The sequence below is a fragment of the Charadrius vociferus genome, unplaced genomic scaffold (genome assembly GCF_000708025.1).
Source record: "Charadrius vociferus isolate BGI_N301 unplaced genomic scaffold, ASM70802v2 scaffold822, whole genome shotgun sequence".
Classification (NCBI taxonomy): domain Eukaryota; kingdom Metazoa; phylum Chordata; class Aves; order Charadriiformes; family Charadriidae; genus Charadrius; species Charadrius vociferus.
Genome location: NW_009647481.1, coordinates 355,855 through 374,103, shown reverse-complemented (window position 1 = coordinate 374,103; position 18,249 = coordinate 355,855). Strand labels below are relative to the sequence as shown.

At 48.7% G+C, this 18,249-nt stretch overlaps 1 protein-coding gene across 1 annotated transcript in view; it reads right to left on the bottom strand.

Annotated features, from left to right (window-relative positions):
• PCDH1 (protocadherin 1) overlaps window positions 1-18,249 on the bottom strand; it is a 131,560-nt gene that overhangs the window by 18,303 nt on the left and 95,008 nt on the right. Inside the window, exon 4 of the mRNA XM_009880745.1 lies at window positions 7,225-7,444. Coding sequence (XP_009879047.1) covers window positions 7,225-7,444 — 220 coding nt within the window. The remainder of the gene's footprint in view (window positions 1-7,224; window positions 7,445-18,249) is intronic.

Below are 18,249 nucleotides of genomic sequence, written 5' to 3'. Positions count from 1 at the left end.
CGGTTCCAAAAAAAAAGGTGAGTTTGAGGCTAGTTCTCAGCATATTCTCCAAGCCTGTGTTCTCTGCAGTGTTGCCCAGTAAATCAGCAAATTTAGAACAGGGTCACCTCCCTGAGATATGCACTCATGATAATGGAGGGAGAGGATTGTGTTGGATAAGGCTTCCAAATGGAAGAAAGAGTAAAGATTAAGAAAAATGACAAGATTTTCTCCATCCAGTAGGTGCAGAGCAGGAATAATGTGAAGGACATAAAAGAGGGGAGATGATATTCACTAATTTCCATCACCTTGCCACAGACAGCAAGAGGGAATGGAAGATGTTACAGCCCAGCTCAGGATCGCAAGGAATAGCAGAAAACTCGAAAAATTCAATCTCAAGTACAGGAGGTACACATACAGCCATAGGGACCTGTATATTCTACAAGAGAAAGCACCTTCCTACTGAAATATGAAGATTTTATCTCTTGGGCACTGACTCAGAACGACTGTCCTGCCTAGATTCTTCATAATCACATAATGAAACCACACTTCAGGGACAGAAAGGGTGAAAAAAGTCATCAGAATCCAACAGAGAAATTTGGGTCCTTCAAATAACTCCTCTAGACACGTGCAGGATCTGCCAAGGATCTTTGGAGAACTTGAGGACAATCTTACATGTGCACTACCACATAATCCTGTGAGACAAGGAGGACACTGTCAAATAAATTATTAAAGCTATTTTGGACAATCTCTGAAGCAAGTAGCATCCTTCTTAGAAGGTCTTGAGAGGATTAAAGGCATTCTCTGTAGCTAGTAGCAATGTACTTGTTACTCGGTCTGGGGAAGAAAAAACAGCTGTACCCTTTTTACCCTGGGATCCTCGGTGGAATTAAGGAAGGTAACCTGGTTGACGTGGCATGCCACAACAGCTCTGATCTAAACAGCTCTTTTGTAAGAGACTTTACCCGGACACGGGTGCTGGAAAATATGGAAAAGAAGAGGTAGGGTGAGAACAAGTTTGAAATTACAGCTCAGACAGAAATGGCATGTTGAAACCAAGATGGTGTAATCCATGACCATTTGCAATCTGTTGGATGTTGTCTCTTATGATAAGAATCTTTTCCCACATCTCTCTTCCGTAGTGATTAGGAAAATCAGAAGCTGTCTTTGGGGATGAACCAACATTAAGTGAAGAAAGTAGAGAAGGTTATGATTTCTTATGAAGAAATGCAGATGTCTGTAGAGCTGAAGATCACTGAGAAACCCAGACATAATTTGTAGAAGTAGATGAGATGCAGAAGATGGTCACAGAGAGCATGCATACCCTAAACAAGAGCAGGGGTTGGAAACTACTAGTAACAACAAATCATCTACAATAAGTAATTCCAGCCCTGATGTCAATAGTCAGTGCTAAAAAAGAAAGGGCTGCAGATCAGTTAATAAAAACAGCCCCACAATGTCTCAGTTAGCGGGGACTCCAAGCACCCAAACCAAGGTCCTCAGCTGGTCAGATGTGTGACTTGCTAGTTCTCAGTCAGCAAAGAGTAGACTGGCGGCACAGTGCCAGCCAGAGACCATCTTCCTATATTCCACAGACAGCAGCATTTATCCTCTTCTATGCCGTATCCTCAGGTTTCTCCCACAAGGTGTGAGATCTTTCAGTAACAGAAGAGGTCTGTGTAACAGACATCCTATCAGGGCTCACCGGCATTTGACCAGGAATGGCACAGCTTGCTTGAATCCCACATCCCAGACAGCAGCCCAGTCAAAAGCATTCCTCGGCACTCTGCAACAAAGCAAAAATGCTGCAGGGTACGTTTGAAAAAAAATCCCTAGACTGAACATGTGCCTGGAACACTTTCTGCAAGACAAAAGGGACATTTAAAGATAATGCAAAAAAAGAAGAATAGGTTTTCAGATTTAGAGACTTCGTTCTGCCAGAGGAGGAGACAGAAAGTCATTTTTTTTTGCCCCATCTGCTGGCTGTAAGGAACTGAACAATGGCAGTGAGAACCATAAAAAGAAGCTCATGACCAGACTGATGCTAAACAGAAGGCAGGAGGTAGTGCCTGCCCAGTGCTCAACTCCATCTCAACACCAGGAGCAGTGAGAAGGGACTGTTGGCTTGGGAGTCCTCTTCTGAGCCACCGACCTTCTCAAGGTGCTGTGATATTGCAGGGTGCACGCATAGCCCAGTGCTAGCCAGAAGCAGCTCTGTTTGCATGCGATGGGCACACGTGCCTGTCGTGAGACTAGGAAGACAAACACTAGCAGTCACGTAATCTGTGCCTGGTGCTGCTATGGATGCCACTGAGTGCTGCTGGAGACCTGCAGGCTATCATCTGGACACATCCACACCGCTAAAAGGTTGTTGGCAAATTGTCGATCATGCAGAGAAAAAAATGATATGAAGGAACAGCAGAGTTGAACTAGAATCAGAAGTCGAGCAAAGGGGAGCAGGAGGAAAAAAATCTCCCCGGGCTGCCTTTGCAAGAGTTGCCAAAAAGCAGTGCATACATCCAAGATGTGCCAGATGTTGCTGCTGCCCAGGAATGGGGCTGCAGGTCTGTGATGGTGTCATGAGCAGATGGCAATGGCTGGGAGGAGCCCAAGGAAGGGTGGGAGGAAAGGAAGCGAGACCCAGCTGCCAAAACGTCTTGCCTTGGCTCTGCTTACAGTAAGGGACTTGACTCAGTTTTTGAGTGTATTAAAGAGAACTTTACATTTTGACTTGCTTGCATGTGATCTACAAGTACGCATGAAGTGCGATGTCTTCTAATATCTTAAGATTCAATGGAAAGAAGAGGGACCTAGAGCAGCATAAGCAGAATTTAAGTGTAGGACGGTCAAACTGGGGGCAGAGAGGATCTACAACTGGAAGGGCTCACCAGGGGTCTTGCACACTTGCCACCATTTGCGCTCTGCTATCAAAATGGGATCTTTCCAAAGGAGCACTCCCGCTCAGCCATGGCGAGACACAGAAATCACAGGGTGAAATTTTATGGCCTGTGTCACACAGGGGTTAGAGAAGCTGTTCCTTCTGGCTTTACAACGCATCAATCTACCAGCCTTTCTCAAAACAACGAAAAATCAGGACTGAAAGAGTTTTATTAAGTCCAGAAGCCAAACCCTGGAAATGGTATCTCAATTCATTTGGTCAAGCTGTGCTGAGGTGTACAGAGGAGGTAGGACACCATAAGAAAAATGCTGGTCTTGTCAGAAAAGCCTGTGGCTATGAACCAGGCGAGAGGGTTTTACATCTAGCTCTGCCACAAAGTCCCAAAGTCACACTGCTCACGCCTCGTATGTCAGCAGCTGCCTGGAGGTGGCTGATGCAGCCTGGGCTTCACCGTCCAAGAGCAGCTGGAGACCTGCCTTATGGCTTAGGAGCACTGGAATCCTACGGCAGCTCTCACCTTCCGAAAAGAGCAGACCGAGGAGCTGCCAGCTCCTCCAGGGAGTCACCCAAAGCTAGCAGACATCTCAGAAATGCAGATTACAATTTTCTATTTCATTCCCCACCTATGGTGGAATTTCTTCCCTGGAAGGGGAGCTGCGAGGATAAACTCATTAACATCTGTGAAGTACAGATACTACTTCACTAAGTGCATTGCGAAAGCTCATGAGATGATTGTTAATTACATATTCAGTGCGGGGTTGTAATGGCATGCATTAAAAATGGCATGGGGTCCTCCCTTTAAATAATGGGGATAAATCATAGAATCATAGCATGGTTCAGGATCATCTAGTTCCAACCCCCCTGCCATTGCTCCTGTTCTGTGATCTGAAGAATGCCATTCAGAAATACTTCATCCAATATATTGTCATTGCAGGTACCTTTGTACCACTCAGGGACAGAGTAAAACAGCCTTCATGTAACATTTCCTAAATTGCACATATTCGGTCCTGTAATCTTACTAAATTCTCTCCATCGTCAATGGAGAGAGACTGGCACTTTCATAATCCAAGCTCTGCGTGCATTATGGCAGGGCAGATCCTCTGCAGAGCAGAATCACTCCCAGGCTCCTTCCAACTAAAGCAAATCTGTGATACAGGGGGAGCAGATGTCTTTAGCGAAAGCAACGGGTGGCCAAGTGGGAGACTAAGCTCAGTTCCCAGATCAGTGTACCCCACAGAAGTAGATAACAGCATGGCAAAATGTTGGGGAGGAAACAGTGGGCAGCTAGGTAAAATACCAGGGATGACAAATGCCTGGGATGACTGAGGAGCTGGCACATCAGTGCCAAGATACTGGAGAAGTCTTCATCAGAAACGTCGTAATTCCTCCCTGAAAAGGACCTGGCTCAGCCCCTGCAATACAGCATTTTACTGCAGTCTGCACAGTAAAAGGTGTCCAAAAAAGGAGGACACTGATATGTGTGTTAATCAACTGAAGAACCATCTACAAAGAAAAGGCATGGATCTGTCTTCCATTTGAAAAGCTATAAATAGCCTTGCATACTTGCTTATCAGATTGGTTCGGCTGCAGGGATAATCTCCTGGAGAACGCAATGGAAGCCCTGTTATGTTGGATATTTATAACTAGATGAAAGCCGAGAAAATGCACAGTCGTGTCAGTCTTGTGCTCGTGCCGCGAGATGGGGTGTGTGGGATCCAATTAGTCTCTTCAGTTTAATATAAGGTCAAGAATGGCTTAGTCTTCCCAGCGTCACGAAAAAAAAAACCACCAAAATCTGATCTCTTTGAGAGGCTGGTGCTGCTTGAGCAGCTAAAGACACCAAGACAAGGGCATGGTGAGACAGTCCCCCAAAAGGTCATGATAGTTCCACAGCACTGGAGACTCTACTCTTTGCAGGAAGCAAGACATGACCCTTCTCTTGACAAACAAAGACAGAGAGGTCTTGTTTGCACCACAGAGCTCTCATGTACCACTTTTTGGGCAGGCGGATGATGGGAAACACCACTCTGATGAACTGATCTAACACGACCAGTAACTCGTCATCTCCAAATCACCTGGCCCGGTGCCAGGGTCCCCAAATAGTCTGCTTAACAGATCATGACCCTGACCCCAGCCCCTCAAGTTCGTTGAACTGCCTTTGTCAGATTATCTGCAGAGCACGAGGACCAACTAGAGTTAATGCCGGTGGATTCCTCAGAGCCTTGGCCTGCCATGGCCTCTGCACTGAACTGGGTTTATCCAGGTCAGAACAGCTGCTGGAGGCACCAGAGCCTGATTCCCAACTACTGACACGTGAAGGGAGCCAAGCCAGGACAGGCTCGGGGACAGTGAGGAGAACAGGGTTACGGTTGTCCCCTGGGAGCCTCTGCTCTATCTGCTGAGAGCCACGTGTCTGTATCACACGTGGATTTGTTCACGGACAGGTGTGTGGTGATTTCTGTCCTCCTGGGCTGTGAACACACACAGGGTCTCTTGTGCAAAGGGAGGGAGCTGCCTATTTTATGAGAGGTTGGGTTTTGTGATGCTGTGGGCAGGGAACCATGCCCGAGTGCCCTGTCCCTGTGAGAACCACAGCTCCGGGCAGTTTCTCCTGGCCTTCCTTAAGTGTGCTCATCCCCATTGGGCAGACAATGAACATCCCAAGGACAACAGGATCAAACAAGCCCTCCATCTCCTGCTGCAGACCCTCCAGGTCCTCCTCTCTCTCTCCTCTTTCTACTTTTAGCCCTGTTCCTTCCTCATTGTCTCTGGGTTGCCTGTCACCTTCAGGGGCTCAAACTTTCCTCTTCCAGACCCATCATCAACACTGCCCCACTATATCCTTCAGCAAAGCCATGGGGCATCTCCTTGCCCCCGTGCCCTTCAAGCCTCTCTTGCAGGCACAAGCTGGTACTCAAGGGCACTTGGAAAGCCCAGTACTGTCATCCTGTGCCAGGACTCCAGGAACCTCTCCATACTGCTCTTCCCAGTTGACAGGCTTCTGGGTAGAAAGTGATCTGCAGGACACTCAGGAGGGTGCCTTGTATTGCAAGAGCAAGAAATGGATTTATTAACCCTGCCAGACCTGGCACCACCATGCCTTGCTTCAATGGTGATAGCATAGCAAACGCCAGCGTACTCCAGGAACTAATCTGAGAAGGGAGAGATGTTGCACTAGACCTTCAAGACCACAAATTACCCTGGGCCCTATATGTTCCTTAATAGGAGGAACTGGCAAGTTTACAGCTCCCTAGTACAGCTGAACACACTGTCAGCCATTTTCACACCACATACAGCCCCCAAAGTCAAGCATGCTCCCAGAAGTAGGAGGAGACTTCAGGAGAACCCTTTGCACCTCCTCCTTTTCCCTCCCAGAAGTTCCTTTGAACTTGCCAGTTCCACTGTGACCTCCCCCTAGTACAAGAGCACAGAAGGCAGCAGGTACAGGAGAGTAGATGTTAGGTGCACAGCCAGAGCCAAGTCTGAGGAAGCAACTTAAGCTGGCCAGAAAAGATAGCTTGGGGAGTGGGCTTGTTGAGGGTAGTCAGGCAGGCAGCACAAAGGCAGCACAAGGAGCAGAACTGGGGTTGAAGCTGCGCCAAGGCGGGGGAAAGCCAGCTCTCCCGCACTGAGATTGCAGACACCTCTGGTGGGGTTCTCAGGTAAAGGTGAACCCGAGCAAGAGGTGACCAGAAGGGCCCAATGAAGGCAGGACACATCGCGCTAGGGTTTGCCACTACCACGCTCTCTGATCCTCCACTATACATATCTCTTCACCCCAGTCTGTGCCACTAAACCTGCTCTCCCCCTCTGCTCCCTGGGAAACTCCCATGGCTCTGCCACCCACCATATCATGGGGAGCTACATCAAGCCCTGACTGCCCCTACACTTCTGCCCTGCCACGGGAGCAGGCACCCACGGGACCACCTGACTGCAACACGCAAGCTCACCATTGGCTGGGCTACAACCCCCTCCACATGCTTGCCTGTGCCGCTGTCTCGGACCATCCTGTTGGGCCTCCTGTCTACATCGTGCCAAACCCACCTGCCTTCTGCCAAACCCATCTGCTTCCTTGACTCTTCCCACTCCCACATCTCCTGGCTTCCCCCTGACCTCCTCCCCTCATCCATCTCTCCCCTCCCCACCATGTCCTTGCTGCTCTCTTGCTTTGAACCTCACCTCTTCTCCAACCTTCCAGCCCCACCAGACTTGAGCGTGGCAAGCTTGTCCCACCTGAGCTTCTCACCCCATCTCACCCACAACAGGGGAGGTGTGGCGTTGAGGATGAAAAGCCTTAGGCACGGGGTCCCTGGGGAGGGGCAGGCACACGTGTCACGAGCACATACCGTTCTCAGGGTGCTCCATCTCCCCGATGCTGCCATCGGGCGTGGTGCGTTCATAGTGATCCTCAGGCAGGGCTAGCGGCCCGATGCGGGGCCCCGACGATGATTTGCTGCTTGGGGTCTCTGATTCCTCCAGCCCGCTGTCGTAGTAGCTGTGCTGGGAGGGATCCTGCAGGTCCTGAGCCTGGCTGGCTGCAGAGAACGTCACTCGGCGATGAGGTAACTGGGAGAGAAAAGAAAAGAAGAGAAAAGCAGTTGCATCACCCACCCAGCAGATAAAGGCAAAGGGGGGGTTATCAAACCTGACCCCTAAACAGAGGCAGAGCACTCCTGCCCAGCGCTCCTGACACTAGCAGGGTCCATCATCAGCTCTGCACAGCCAGCCTAACAGACACAGCACCGGGCTCCACACCTGCCAAGAACAGCCCATCAGACACCACACCATGCAGGTGGAACACCTTGCACAGTCCCTTCAGTCTCCTGACCCAGCAGCTCCCTCCATAGCTTGTGCCCCAGCCTCTTCTTCCACCCAGAGGCATCCATCCATCTGGGCAGATGCCCTCTCCCATGACAGGCAGGCTCCAGAAAGATCTCCCATTAACACAGCACGCTGAATCATTGGCCCCCACCCTTCACCTGGGGTCTGCACTTTGCACTCAGACTCTGCGTGCACCCTTGGTGCTCTCAGACACCCACCTGGCCAAGCCCACCCTTCCCGAGAAACTCTCTTATGGCATCACTGCCTAGCACAGAGCTACGGTGGCATCATTCCTCACCTTCCAGCCTCTGGCCTGACTCCACCTCTCACCCTAAGAGGTTCTCCATCAAGGGTCACCATGGCTTCTTTTGTCTGCTTGTTAAACCTTTCAAAGACCCTACTTCACACTTTCTCTCCCCAGCTTTGCCTCATGCTTGGGAGGAGCTCCCTGCAAACAGCCATTAAGCTACATCATTATCCTCCTTCAAATCCTTCCATAAAATCATTCTTTGTTGTCATTACTGAGGAGTGGAAAGGGTAGTACAAGTTCATAGGGCAAGACCAGGATGATGAGTGCAGACAATGAAACACAAACACCAAGAGAGAGAAAAAGACACAAAATCACCTATCAATGTAGGAAGGAGCCCAAGAAAGGAGCTAATTGATGGGGATCTGAAGGTGATCAGGAAAGAGAGGAACCAACACACCATTTAGGCTGAATATTTTCTTTTTGCTGATGTCTTTACTACAACTGAGTGGCAATCAGGCGTCCCACACAGCTAGCACCAATGAGGAAGGGGAAGGAATTGAGACCAACGGAGGGAAGGAACACACAGGGAGCATTTAGATGAGCTAGCTGCTTTTAGGTTGGTTGGACCTGATTAAATTCACCCCAGGTGCTTAGAGACCTGATTTAAGTAACTTCAGAGCTGTTAGGGCTTTTTTTTTTTCCCCCTTTTTTTTTTTTTTATATTTTTAAAAGAATTTGTAGAGAATCAGGGAGCTTCCAGAAGACTGGAAGTGAGCTAAAATAGTGCCTGTCTTTACAGATGAGAAAAAAGAAGAGCTGGAGAATTATAAAACAGTTAGCTTAATTTCAGTTCCTGGAAAAATACTGAAGCAGATAAAAGAACTCTTTGTAAGTACCTACAAGATAACAAGGAAATGAGTAACAGCCACTGTAGGTTTGTCACGAACAAACATGTCAAGCCATTGAACTTCTTCCTTTGAAAAGACATCAGGCCTTGTGGATGGAGGAGGAGCAGTAAATGTTATATCTTGACTTTAGGAAGTTTTTTGACACTATTTTAGACGGCATTCTCCTAAGTAATGCAGGAAAACAGTGTAGGTGCAGCATAGTACTTCTCTGCTTAGGTAATATAGTGCAATTCACTGCAGGGTGGATGCAAAGCATTTAGAAAGTTGTATTCAGAAAGTAATTACAGAAGACAGGCCTTTTAGCTGGGACGATGTATCAAATGAAATTCTACGGGTTGTGTCCCAAGTCCATCGCTAGCCTGTATTTTCATTAACTGCTTGGATGACAGATGTGGAATATATCTGTCACATTTGCACACTTGGGAAAAATAATCACCGCTCAAGCAGCAGGCTGGCTAAGGGATTGGGGGTTACAACGGATCATGGGTTGACTATCCATCAGCGGTGTCAATCTCTCACCAAAAAATGCACCTATATTGGGATGCGTAAACAGGCGCTTTGTCTTTAAGGCACACAGGGTCTGTCAGCTCTGCTGGGCTCAAGTAGGACTTCAGAGGCAGAGCTGTGTCCAGGGTCTCCTGGCAGCAGTCTTCAAGCTCATCAAAGCCTTCTGCAAAGAGAAAGCTGCTGCTTTTGACCATGGACAGACAAGAAGGAATGGTCTTCACCTGCAGTGGGGAAGACTGAGGTTAACCAGTTGGAAAAAAATACAATGGTAGGTTTAGCCAAGTGCGATAGATTGCCCAAGCAGATGGTTTAATCTTTGTCATGAAGGGAAAGGCAAGCACCTCTCAGGAAGTCTTCCTGTACATCTCTGGAGGAGCTGGAGTCAAGGCAGTCCTGCTTGCAGCAGAATCATACGCAAGCCTGCAGAGGTCACCTTCCAGCCCACTTTGTAGGCTGTGCAGATGTGTAAAACCTGCAAAAGCCTTCACTGCATGGACGTCACTGCCCACCATGCCAGGCAACGCTGTCCCATGGCTTCCTCCTGCACCCCAGCTGCCTGTCTGAAACTGCTTTCCTCTGTCACCATGGCTCATCCCTAGCTCGAAGCTTCTGCTTTCACTCTGAGCTTGTAAAACCCCAGACAAGCAACCAGGGCTCCTTGGGGTGCCTGCAATAATACAAACAAACAGCCTCAGAAACTCAGCCCGTGACAGCTACTATCCCTCCCCTGAGGGGTCTCCTTCCAAATAGCATCACTTTTACCTAAAAAACACCTCCTTTAAATGTCAGATCCTGCCTGGCAGCCCTTGAAAAGGCTCTTCTCCTCACCACAGGGCAAAGGCAATCCATGCTCAACCCCACACGGCAGCGTGGCACTGATGGGGGGTTAGTGCCCGCCTCGCACTCTGCGCAGTCCCCACCATGCTGTGACCAGCTCACTTCAAAAATAATAGTAGCTTGTGTCTGGCTGAAGCTCTCCACCCGGAGAGCCTTGTTCTGGAGTCAAGAAAAGACACTGAATCCATTTGTCTGGCACTGACTTACAGAAATTGGGTTTTGTTTGACCTTTCTTTGCTAGGTTAAAGATCCTTTCAGCACGCAATGTTTTCTACACAAGAAGCTGCTTGTACAGTGCGCTCAAGGCACGCCTCAATCTTCTTTTTGAGAAGTTAAACAAACTGGGTTCCTTAAGTCTCAACCTGCAAGCCAGGAAAGCAGTTTTGTGACCCTCATCTTTACTTGCCCTGATTTTCCCCCACTCTTCATCAGAGGCAGTCCCTGCAGGACCGCTGGTGCCATCTCGCCAGGGCTTTCTGCAGAACCTCGCTACTCCTCCTACCTCTGAGGTTTTTTCATCTGAGGGCTGTATTAGCACTTTGGTGGGAGCACCGTGAGTGCTCATGCTGAGCTACTCATGCAGTGTGACCCTTAAATCCATTTTAAAGTCAGTGCTTTCCAGGATATAAACCAGCATTCCCTACTTCTCAGTGTACAGCTTTGCATTTGGCTGTGTTAAAATGCACTTTGTTTAAATAGGCCCAGTTTACCAAGCAATCTGGATTGCTCTGCATGACTGCTCTATCCTCATCATGATCTCCCACTCCACCAATCTCCGTGTCAGCTGCAAATTTTATCAGCAGTGATTTTATATTTACTTCCAGATCGTTGATTACAACACTGAATGGCAGCAGGCACAGCACCGCTGCCGAAGAGCTCCTCCAGGAGAACCTCGTTCCACAAGGACTCCCAGCCAACGCCTGCTTTCTTCCCTAAGCTGTCGATAAACCAGATCTTCATCTATCTAACAATGCTTTACTTATAATGAGTAGAATTAATTCAAAATAATAATAGTAATAACATAACACATTATCAACGCGGCATCGTCATCAAAGTCCAAGTTGATCAGCTGCACGCCGTAATCTCACACCACCATAAAACCAGCTCTGCTGCTTCAGACTCACAGGTATGCCTCGAGCAGGTCCTGTTCCCCACAGTGGCCAAGAGCAGACGCCTAAGGAAAGGTTTAAGAGCTGGACCTGTCATGTAATGACACTGCCCAGTATCCTTTCCCATCAAACTGCGTTGACTGACGTCAATGCTATTTCCATCATTGAGTTTCCTGCCTTAGCTATTAATCCAGTTGTTCCCTGGGGCTGGCGAGGACAGTGTGCGGTGCACACAGCATCCCCATCGCTATTCCAGCTGGCTCACGGCACCACTGCCCTCCCACTCCTCCTGGCCCATCCTGGGGTCCCCAGCTCCACTAACACCCCCAGGGTCAAAGAGCTCCTACTCCAGACCTTTGAAGACTCTTTGGCGCAAACTATTTTATTCGATTATTTCAAATACCACTATTTCAATGAGATGATATTTTGAATGCCTTTGCTGGTTACCAATGCATTGGGAGGTACTGCATCCTACGTTGTTATGTCTCAGTCCAAATTACTAGAACTATTCAATACTTTTGCATTTTTCTACATAATTAACAATTTTGCAATCTCCATTTGGAAATTACAATTACTGGATTCCACCTCTTCCTAGCACATTTTTTAAAGTACTCCTTATTGCGTTTAGCTTGTCAAAATTGATTTTCCCCCAATGTTTTTGGCTTTCCTTGTCAATTTTCTGCACTCCATAACTGCTCATTTCTACTAATTGCTATACACTCCCTCCCTTTTCCCTCCCCCCCACCCAGTATTTATTGTTTTTCTATTTCTAACTGCTGTCTCCACTTCGCTGCTGCACTAGAAATGGGATTTGGGGCAAAGCTGTCTATTTTCTTAGCTGAGGAATTGTGGCTCTGAAAAAAACTCCTTTCAAGGGTTCCCCAGTGCTCGCTCTTATATTCCTGATGGGGATACCTGCCTGTGCCAGTCTGTACATCTAAGAGGCAAACCGAGTCCCTGTCCCCCACTTTCCACAGGGAGCACCAGCACCAGCAGCCGCCTCTGGCAACAGTGGATGCTCTGATGAAGACATTCATCGCCTGGTAAATCCTGCGGGTTTCTGTGGTGCCGCAGCTCAGGTTTGGGTTTTTTTTCCTGAGCAAGGAATCCTTTGCAGCTCATACGTTTAATGACCCCCATCCTCTGTCAAGTGCTCTCACGCCTTTTTGAGTCTCATGCCTGCTTTTGGCCTCCGTGGCATCCTGCCGCAATGAACTCTCTGCCCATGTGCTACGCGGAAAAGTGCTTCCCTTTGGTTTTATATCTGCTGCCTGGTAATTTTTCCTTGAACTTCTCCTACCTGCGGGGTTATGAGAAAACATGAGTAATTGCTCCTCGCTCTACCCTTTTCCAATTTCACAGAGCCACGCTGCATCCTGCTCCGCTGGGTCCTCTGCGAGCTGCAGCAGGCGAGTATGTGCAGCCTGTCCTCCTGCAGACGCCGGGCAGGTCAGGCCAGCTCTGCTGCCCTTCTCTGTGCCTGTTCCACCTCTGCTACAGCCCTTCCACAATGGGGAAGCCAGGGTTACACCCACAGTTCCAGTTTTGGGGCTTATCTGACAGTAGCAGGATCTCGTTTCCATGAGAAATTTTCTCGGGCTCTCCCTGAGAGCCTCCCCCAGCCTGGCTGGTCCTGGCTGCACACCCCAAAACCCCCCACCAGCAGTCCCTGCCAATGGGCTCCTCTGTCCTGATGCCCTCTACCATGAGGGTCCCGCACCCACGGATGCTGGAGGGGGACTAAGGGGACACCCCCACCCCCTCCTCAGCCCAACTCTGCTCCCTCCTGCCTCTACCCTTTGTTACAAACATCTCCAGCTCTCATCGGCACCTGCACCAAGCTGATTCTCCTTGCTAAACCCAGGAGAAAAAAAACTCAGCCAAAAGGAGAGCAGTGCTATGAGGGAACAGGGCTGCGGGGTGTCGCACCAGCTCCCCCCAAACACACAGCATCACCCCCTGTGCAGGCGGCACAGACTGAGCGGCAGGAGTTGAGGTCCAGTCTGACAGAGCCCCCCACCAGCAGTCCCTGCCAATGGGCTCCTCTGTCCTGATGCCCTCTACCATGAGGGTCCCGCACCCACGGATGCTGGAGGGGGACTAAGGGGACACCCCCACCCCCTCCTCAGCCCAACTCTGCTCCCTCCTGCCTCTTCCCTTCGTTGCAAACATCTCCAGCTCTCATCGGCACCTGCACCAAGCTGATTCTCCTTGCTAAACCCAGGAGAAAAAAAACTCAGCCAAAAGGAGAGCAGTGCTATGAGGGGGCGGCACAGACTGAGCGGCAGGAGTTGAGGTCCAGTCTGACAGAGCAGAAATTGCGCTGTTCACAAAGGAAACCTTAAAATCCGCCCCAGGCACCCTTTTCCTGCCAGGAGTGGTGCGGTGCAACAGCCCCCACAGAGGTGAGGCACCCTGCTCCCCGGCCCCGAGTGCCGATTAACGCTCGAGTGGTGAAAATATCAAAATTGTTAACTACCTCGCTGCTGATCCGAAAGCAGGATCCACGGCTAATGGGCTCATCTGGCAGCCTCCAATTGCTCCTGCGCCTCCCCACATGCCAGAAGCCTCAACGGCCTTTCAGCCAGCTGCCAAAGGAGCTTGCTTCCCCAACAGCCGCCACAATGCAGCAACTCACAGGGCTGAAAGCGAAAGGCAATGTCAGACCCAATGCCCAGAATATAAAAATAAGTGACAAGGGAGCCATTGTAGCACGAGTTAGTCAACTTCAGATTAATTCATGAACCCTTCTCTTTTACAAACCAACCTGGAGCTATGCAACATCCCTGCTTACTGAAAAAAAAACCCAAACAGATAAGCCTAGGGACCATGCCCCAAGCCACACAGATCCAACTTTTCATGCATGGAGGCTTTGCTGTATGTGAGAATTATTTTATTTTATTCGCTAGTGTCATGTCTGGAGAGGAGCAGGGCTCCAGCGCAATGCAGCACAGGCTTCAGAGCAAGAGGCAGAGGGGAATATTATGCCTACAGAAACCAGGGCAAGCCTTGAGGAAAGCTAGACCTGAATTGTCAAGGACCATCCAGGGCAACACTCTAGCTCTAGGAAGCAGGACACAAGCTCAGCTCGGGCCATAAGCATCCAACCATTTTACAGCTCGTCTGTGAATGTACTTCTGCTGGTGTTTTGAGGTGAGGATGGAGTCAGAGCAGACAGCTCTTCCCATCCTTTCCCACGCTACCCCAGCAGCAGCACACTGTCTAGCTGCTGCACTGACTTTTGGAGAAGAAACCACCCAAGAGCATCCCCTACTCCTCCTGTGCCCACGCTCATGCCTGGGGCTGCCGTACCTGCACGTGATGGGAAGAGCTCGAAACGCTACGTGACACCAGGCAGAGCAGCACGATGAAGGAGAGTGTTTGAACCAGCAGCAAAGGCAAAGGCTGCCCAGGCTTGGTGTCAGCCTCCTGGCACCTACGGCAACCCTCTGGTCCTCAAGGACTGCGCTCCTTCCCCCTGTGCCCCTCTGGTTCCATTCGTGGTATGGGGATCCTGTCTGCCCCAGAGGTTCCTCCCTTCCCTGCCACAGCATCTCCAGGCCCAGATTTTCAGAGGCACAAGAGCTAACTATCACTTCATGACGTGGGCCAAACCATGCCAGAGCTGCAGTTCCCAGCAGTACTGGATTGCTCACTTTTAGCACAACATGAAGGAATTGAAGAAAGAGCTGGTGCAGAGTAAGGGAACAGGTCCTAGGGGCTCTGTCTGCTTTGGACAAGGGAGGGATGGAGCAACCAGGCAGGACAACTACCTGCCTGGAGCTCCAGCCAGCATAAACAAGGGAGAGAGATAGATGGACCCAGCTCTAAGCAAAGGTGTAGTCTATGCACACCTGTAGGACCACTCTTGCATTCAAAAAAAACATTCGGGCCTTCCAAAATTTTTGCCATTGAAGGTGATGTCTCCAAACAAACACTGACAATTCTGGACAGGGCTACCAGCAGAATTAAAGGTACAGTTTTCTGATCTATCAGTCTTACAATTTGCTGGGGTCGCCTGCATCACAGCCGCTTTGCTTGCACAAGGCACTTTAGCAATGGTTCTGACAGTTCTGGTCCATCTGGTGTTCATGAGGTCTTGTTTGATGGCTGCGCTCTGCCCACAAATTCTTGCGTCCATCCCCATATCCCAAGTGAGGTTTGTTCCAAACAACCTTTTAGCTCCTTCACTCTTGACAACAAATGAACCTACAGAAGGAATCCACAACTGGAGGAAAGGCACACAGGAATCCATGTGGATCACACCTCCCAAAACCAGGCATTATCTGAAAAGCAACTCTCCTAAGTGACTGTTCGCATGGCTTCCATTACTGACAATTAGCAAGTGCTGACCTTGCAGTCAGAAGAGAGGTGCTACAAGTCCTGCAGAAATAATGATAGCAGAAAAGCCATCCTGAAATGGACATCAGATCCCAAGGCACTATTTAATGAATAAATCTCGGTAAAATGTGGGCTGACTCCACATAGGTGCCCTGAAGCCTCCTGAAATTTGCATGATGCTCAAAGAAGCCGCCAAAGCCCAGTGCCAACCTGCCTGGTCACATCGAATTTATCTAACTCATAGCAAGATCTAACACAATTAGAAACCCATTTAGACAGCCTCAGGACAGAGATTGCCTAACCTCTCAGCCTATCAGAGCTCTGAGCCCATCAAGGATGTGCAATTTGGCTTTTCGTTGGTTGAAATGAAGACTGGAAAGGAAAATATGGAAATAAATCATCTGAAGGGTGAATCATAAAATCGAAAGGGGTCATAATCTTTATGGACTAATGTCTAAATTGGACTGACCGTGGTGTCCTGAAATGTCTATCACCTTCAAGCTGATAATAGAGCCATTTTGTAGATAGTTGGTACAGAGTGGAAATTGCTTGGGACACAGAAGGAGGTCTCATAATCACGCTAAAACCATCTGAAGATCCCAGGGAGAAAAAGGTTCTAGGACTGGGAGTAACACTTGAATAAAGCCCTCGAGGAATCCAACAGCTGTAGAGTGTGAAAATAATGCTGGGAAAATAATGAGCTAATCTGACTCCCAGTTGCACCCAGTGGAGCTGACAGATAGTATTGAAAGCTCTGGGGAGAGCAGGGGGTTCCAAGCCGTAGACTCAGGACTCTAAAAAAAAAGAGATAACCAGTCTTCAACAGAAGACTTTGCATGGGAAAGATGTCAATTTGTTAAAATCAGATCATTTTTCAAGTGAGTTTCTTCTTTCAAAGTTGGGGCAGGGGGGATATCTTTGCTGACAGGCAGAAATGAAAAAATGATGCTCTTGCAAAGGTAACTTTCACTTCAGAATTCAAGCCAAGTATTAATTATGAAGATAAATTCAAAAAGGTCAGTCAGAATCACACCTTTAGAAATTATTAGGAAAATATATATATATATTTATACATCTATATCCGTTGATTGACTTGAGCCAAAATAGGGGTAAAGAAACTGTCAATTTTTGCTGATTTCTTTTCAAATTGAAAATTTTCCACTGACGGCAACCCTGTTTTCTAACCACCTCTGTTTCCATCAGCAAAGGGCAAAGAAGCCTTTCCTGCTTGGGCAAGGAATTGTGTCTGTTCCGTAAGTCTGTGCATCAACACGCTCTAGACATCGACAGAGCCCTCACTTTAGTGGTCTGCAACCAACCTGCGCCTAATGATGAATGATGATACTGGGTGAGACAAACCTTCATTTGGAGAGATCAAAGAGGTAAGACAAGTAATAGTGTAAGGCTTGTTAAGCCCACTTATCTTGCCTGCACTGGTCTGGCATTACTGTTCCTACTGGCACAGGAGCCCTGGTATGGATGCACTCAGGACAACTTTCTTTTACCCTGGCCTCAAATCCTGGGGGAGCTGTCACGTCCTTGGGCCAGACCTTGCAGATCGTGGCTCAAGAAAAATTTCCTGAATATCAGAGAAGGTTTCTGAGCTCTCTTCTCTTAGCAAGAGACATCCTGATAGCCGCTAATAAACTGTGATCTACTTGAAATCCTTGGAAAAAAACAGCCCAAGCTCCTCCAGGCCTCGAATCACAACGCCCCGAAAGGTCTTGCCCAGACTGAATAATAACGAAGGGCTCTTCAAACATCTGAAATACTGATTTTGCTTTCTACTGGGCTCAAGTGCTTTTGATGAAGAAGCAGAAAGATTAACAGATTAGTGTAAGAGGAACATCAGACATCACATTAGCAAGACATTTAGAGCACAATCTCAGTCCCGAGCTCAGACAAGAAGTTCCCCCCACATCAGGGACGGATATCTGTCAGAGTCTCCCTGGCAGCAGCTTTGCAGCTGCTCAAGAGCATCAGGGACTTTGGAGCATGTGAAAACCAGGCCACGTGGGAGCTAAATAGCTCCAGGCTTTCAGGTTGCTCAGGCCTTTAGAGATGTCTCGGAGGAGCTGAATCAGGGCACTCTGCTCCAACAACTTCGCTAAGGAGCAGGATCAGTTCCAAGGGAGAGGTGGTGATTTGCTGCCCTCCCAAAATGATGACTCTAAAGACAGCTTTGATGACACCTGCCAAGATCAGCGGCTGGGCAGCCATGCCCTGTTTAGATAGTAGATCAGGAGGGGGGTATTTTGCAAGTGAAGAGATGCTCAGAAGGATGTTTACCTCCTGGGGCAGGGGCATCTTTGGGGATCTTTGGGCAGGAGCCACAAGGCATGGTTGTGAATGCCAAAATGGCTGTAAACGATGAGATAACCTACGAGCTTTCTCCCACCCTCCTAGCAGGTCACAAAACTACTCTCCCACCCACTCTATCCTGTGAGCATCTGAAGGATTGAGGCAGTAAACAGCTTACGCCATAGGCATTGATGCAAAACTACCAGGAGACATTTTTGAGGGACCCTAGGGAGTTGTTTTCTTTGTCCTCCTCTTCCTCTTGTGCTCTCAAACACAAGGTTGAGTCGGGAACCCCAC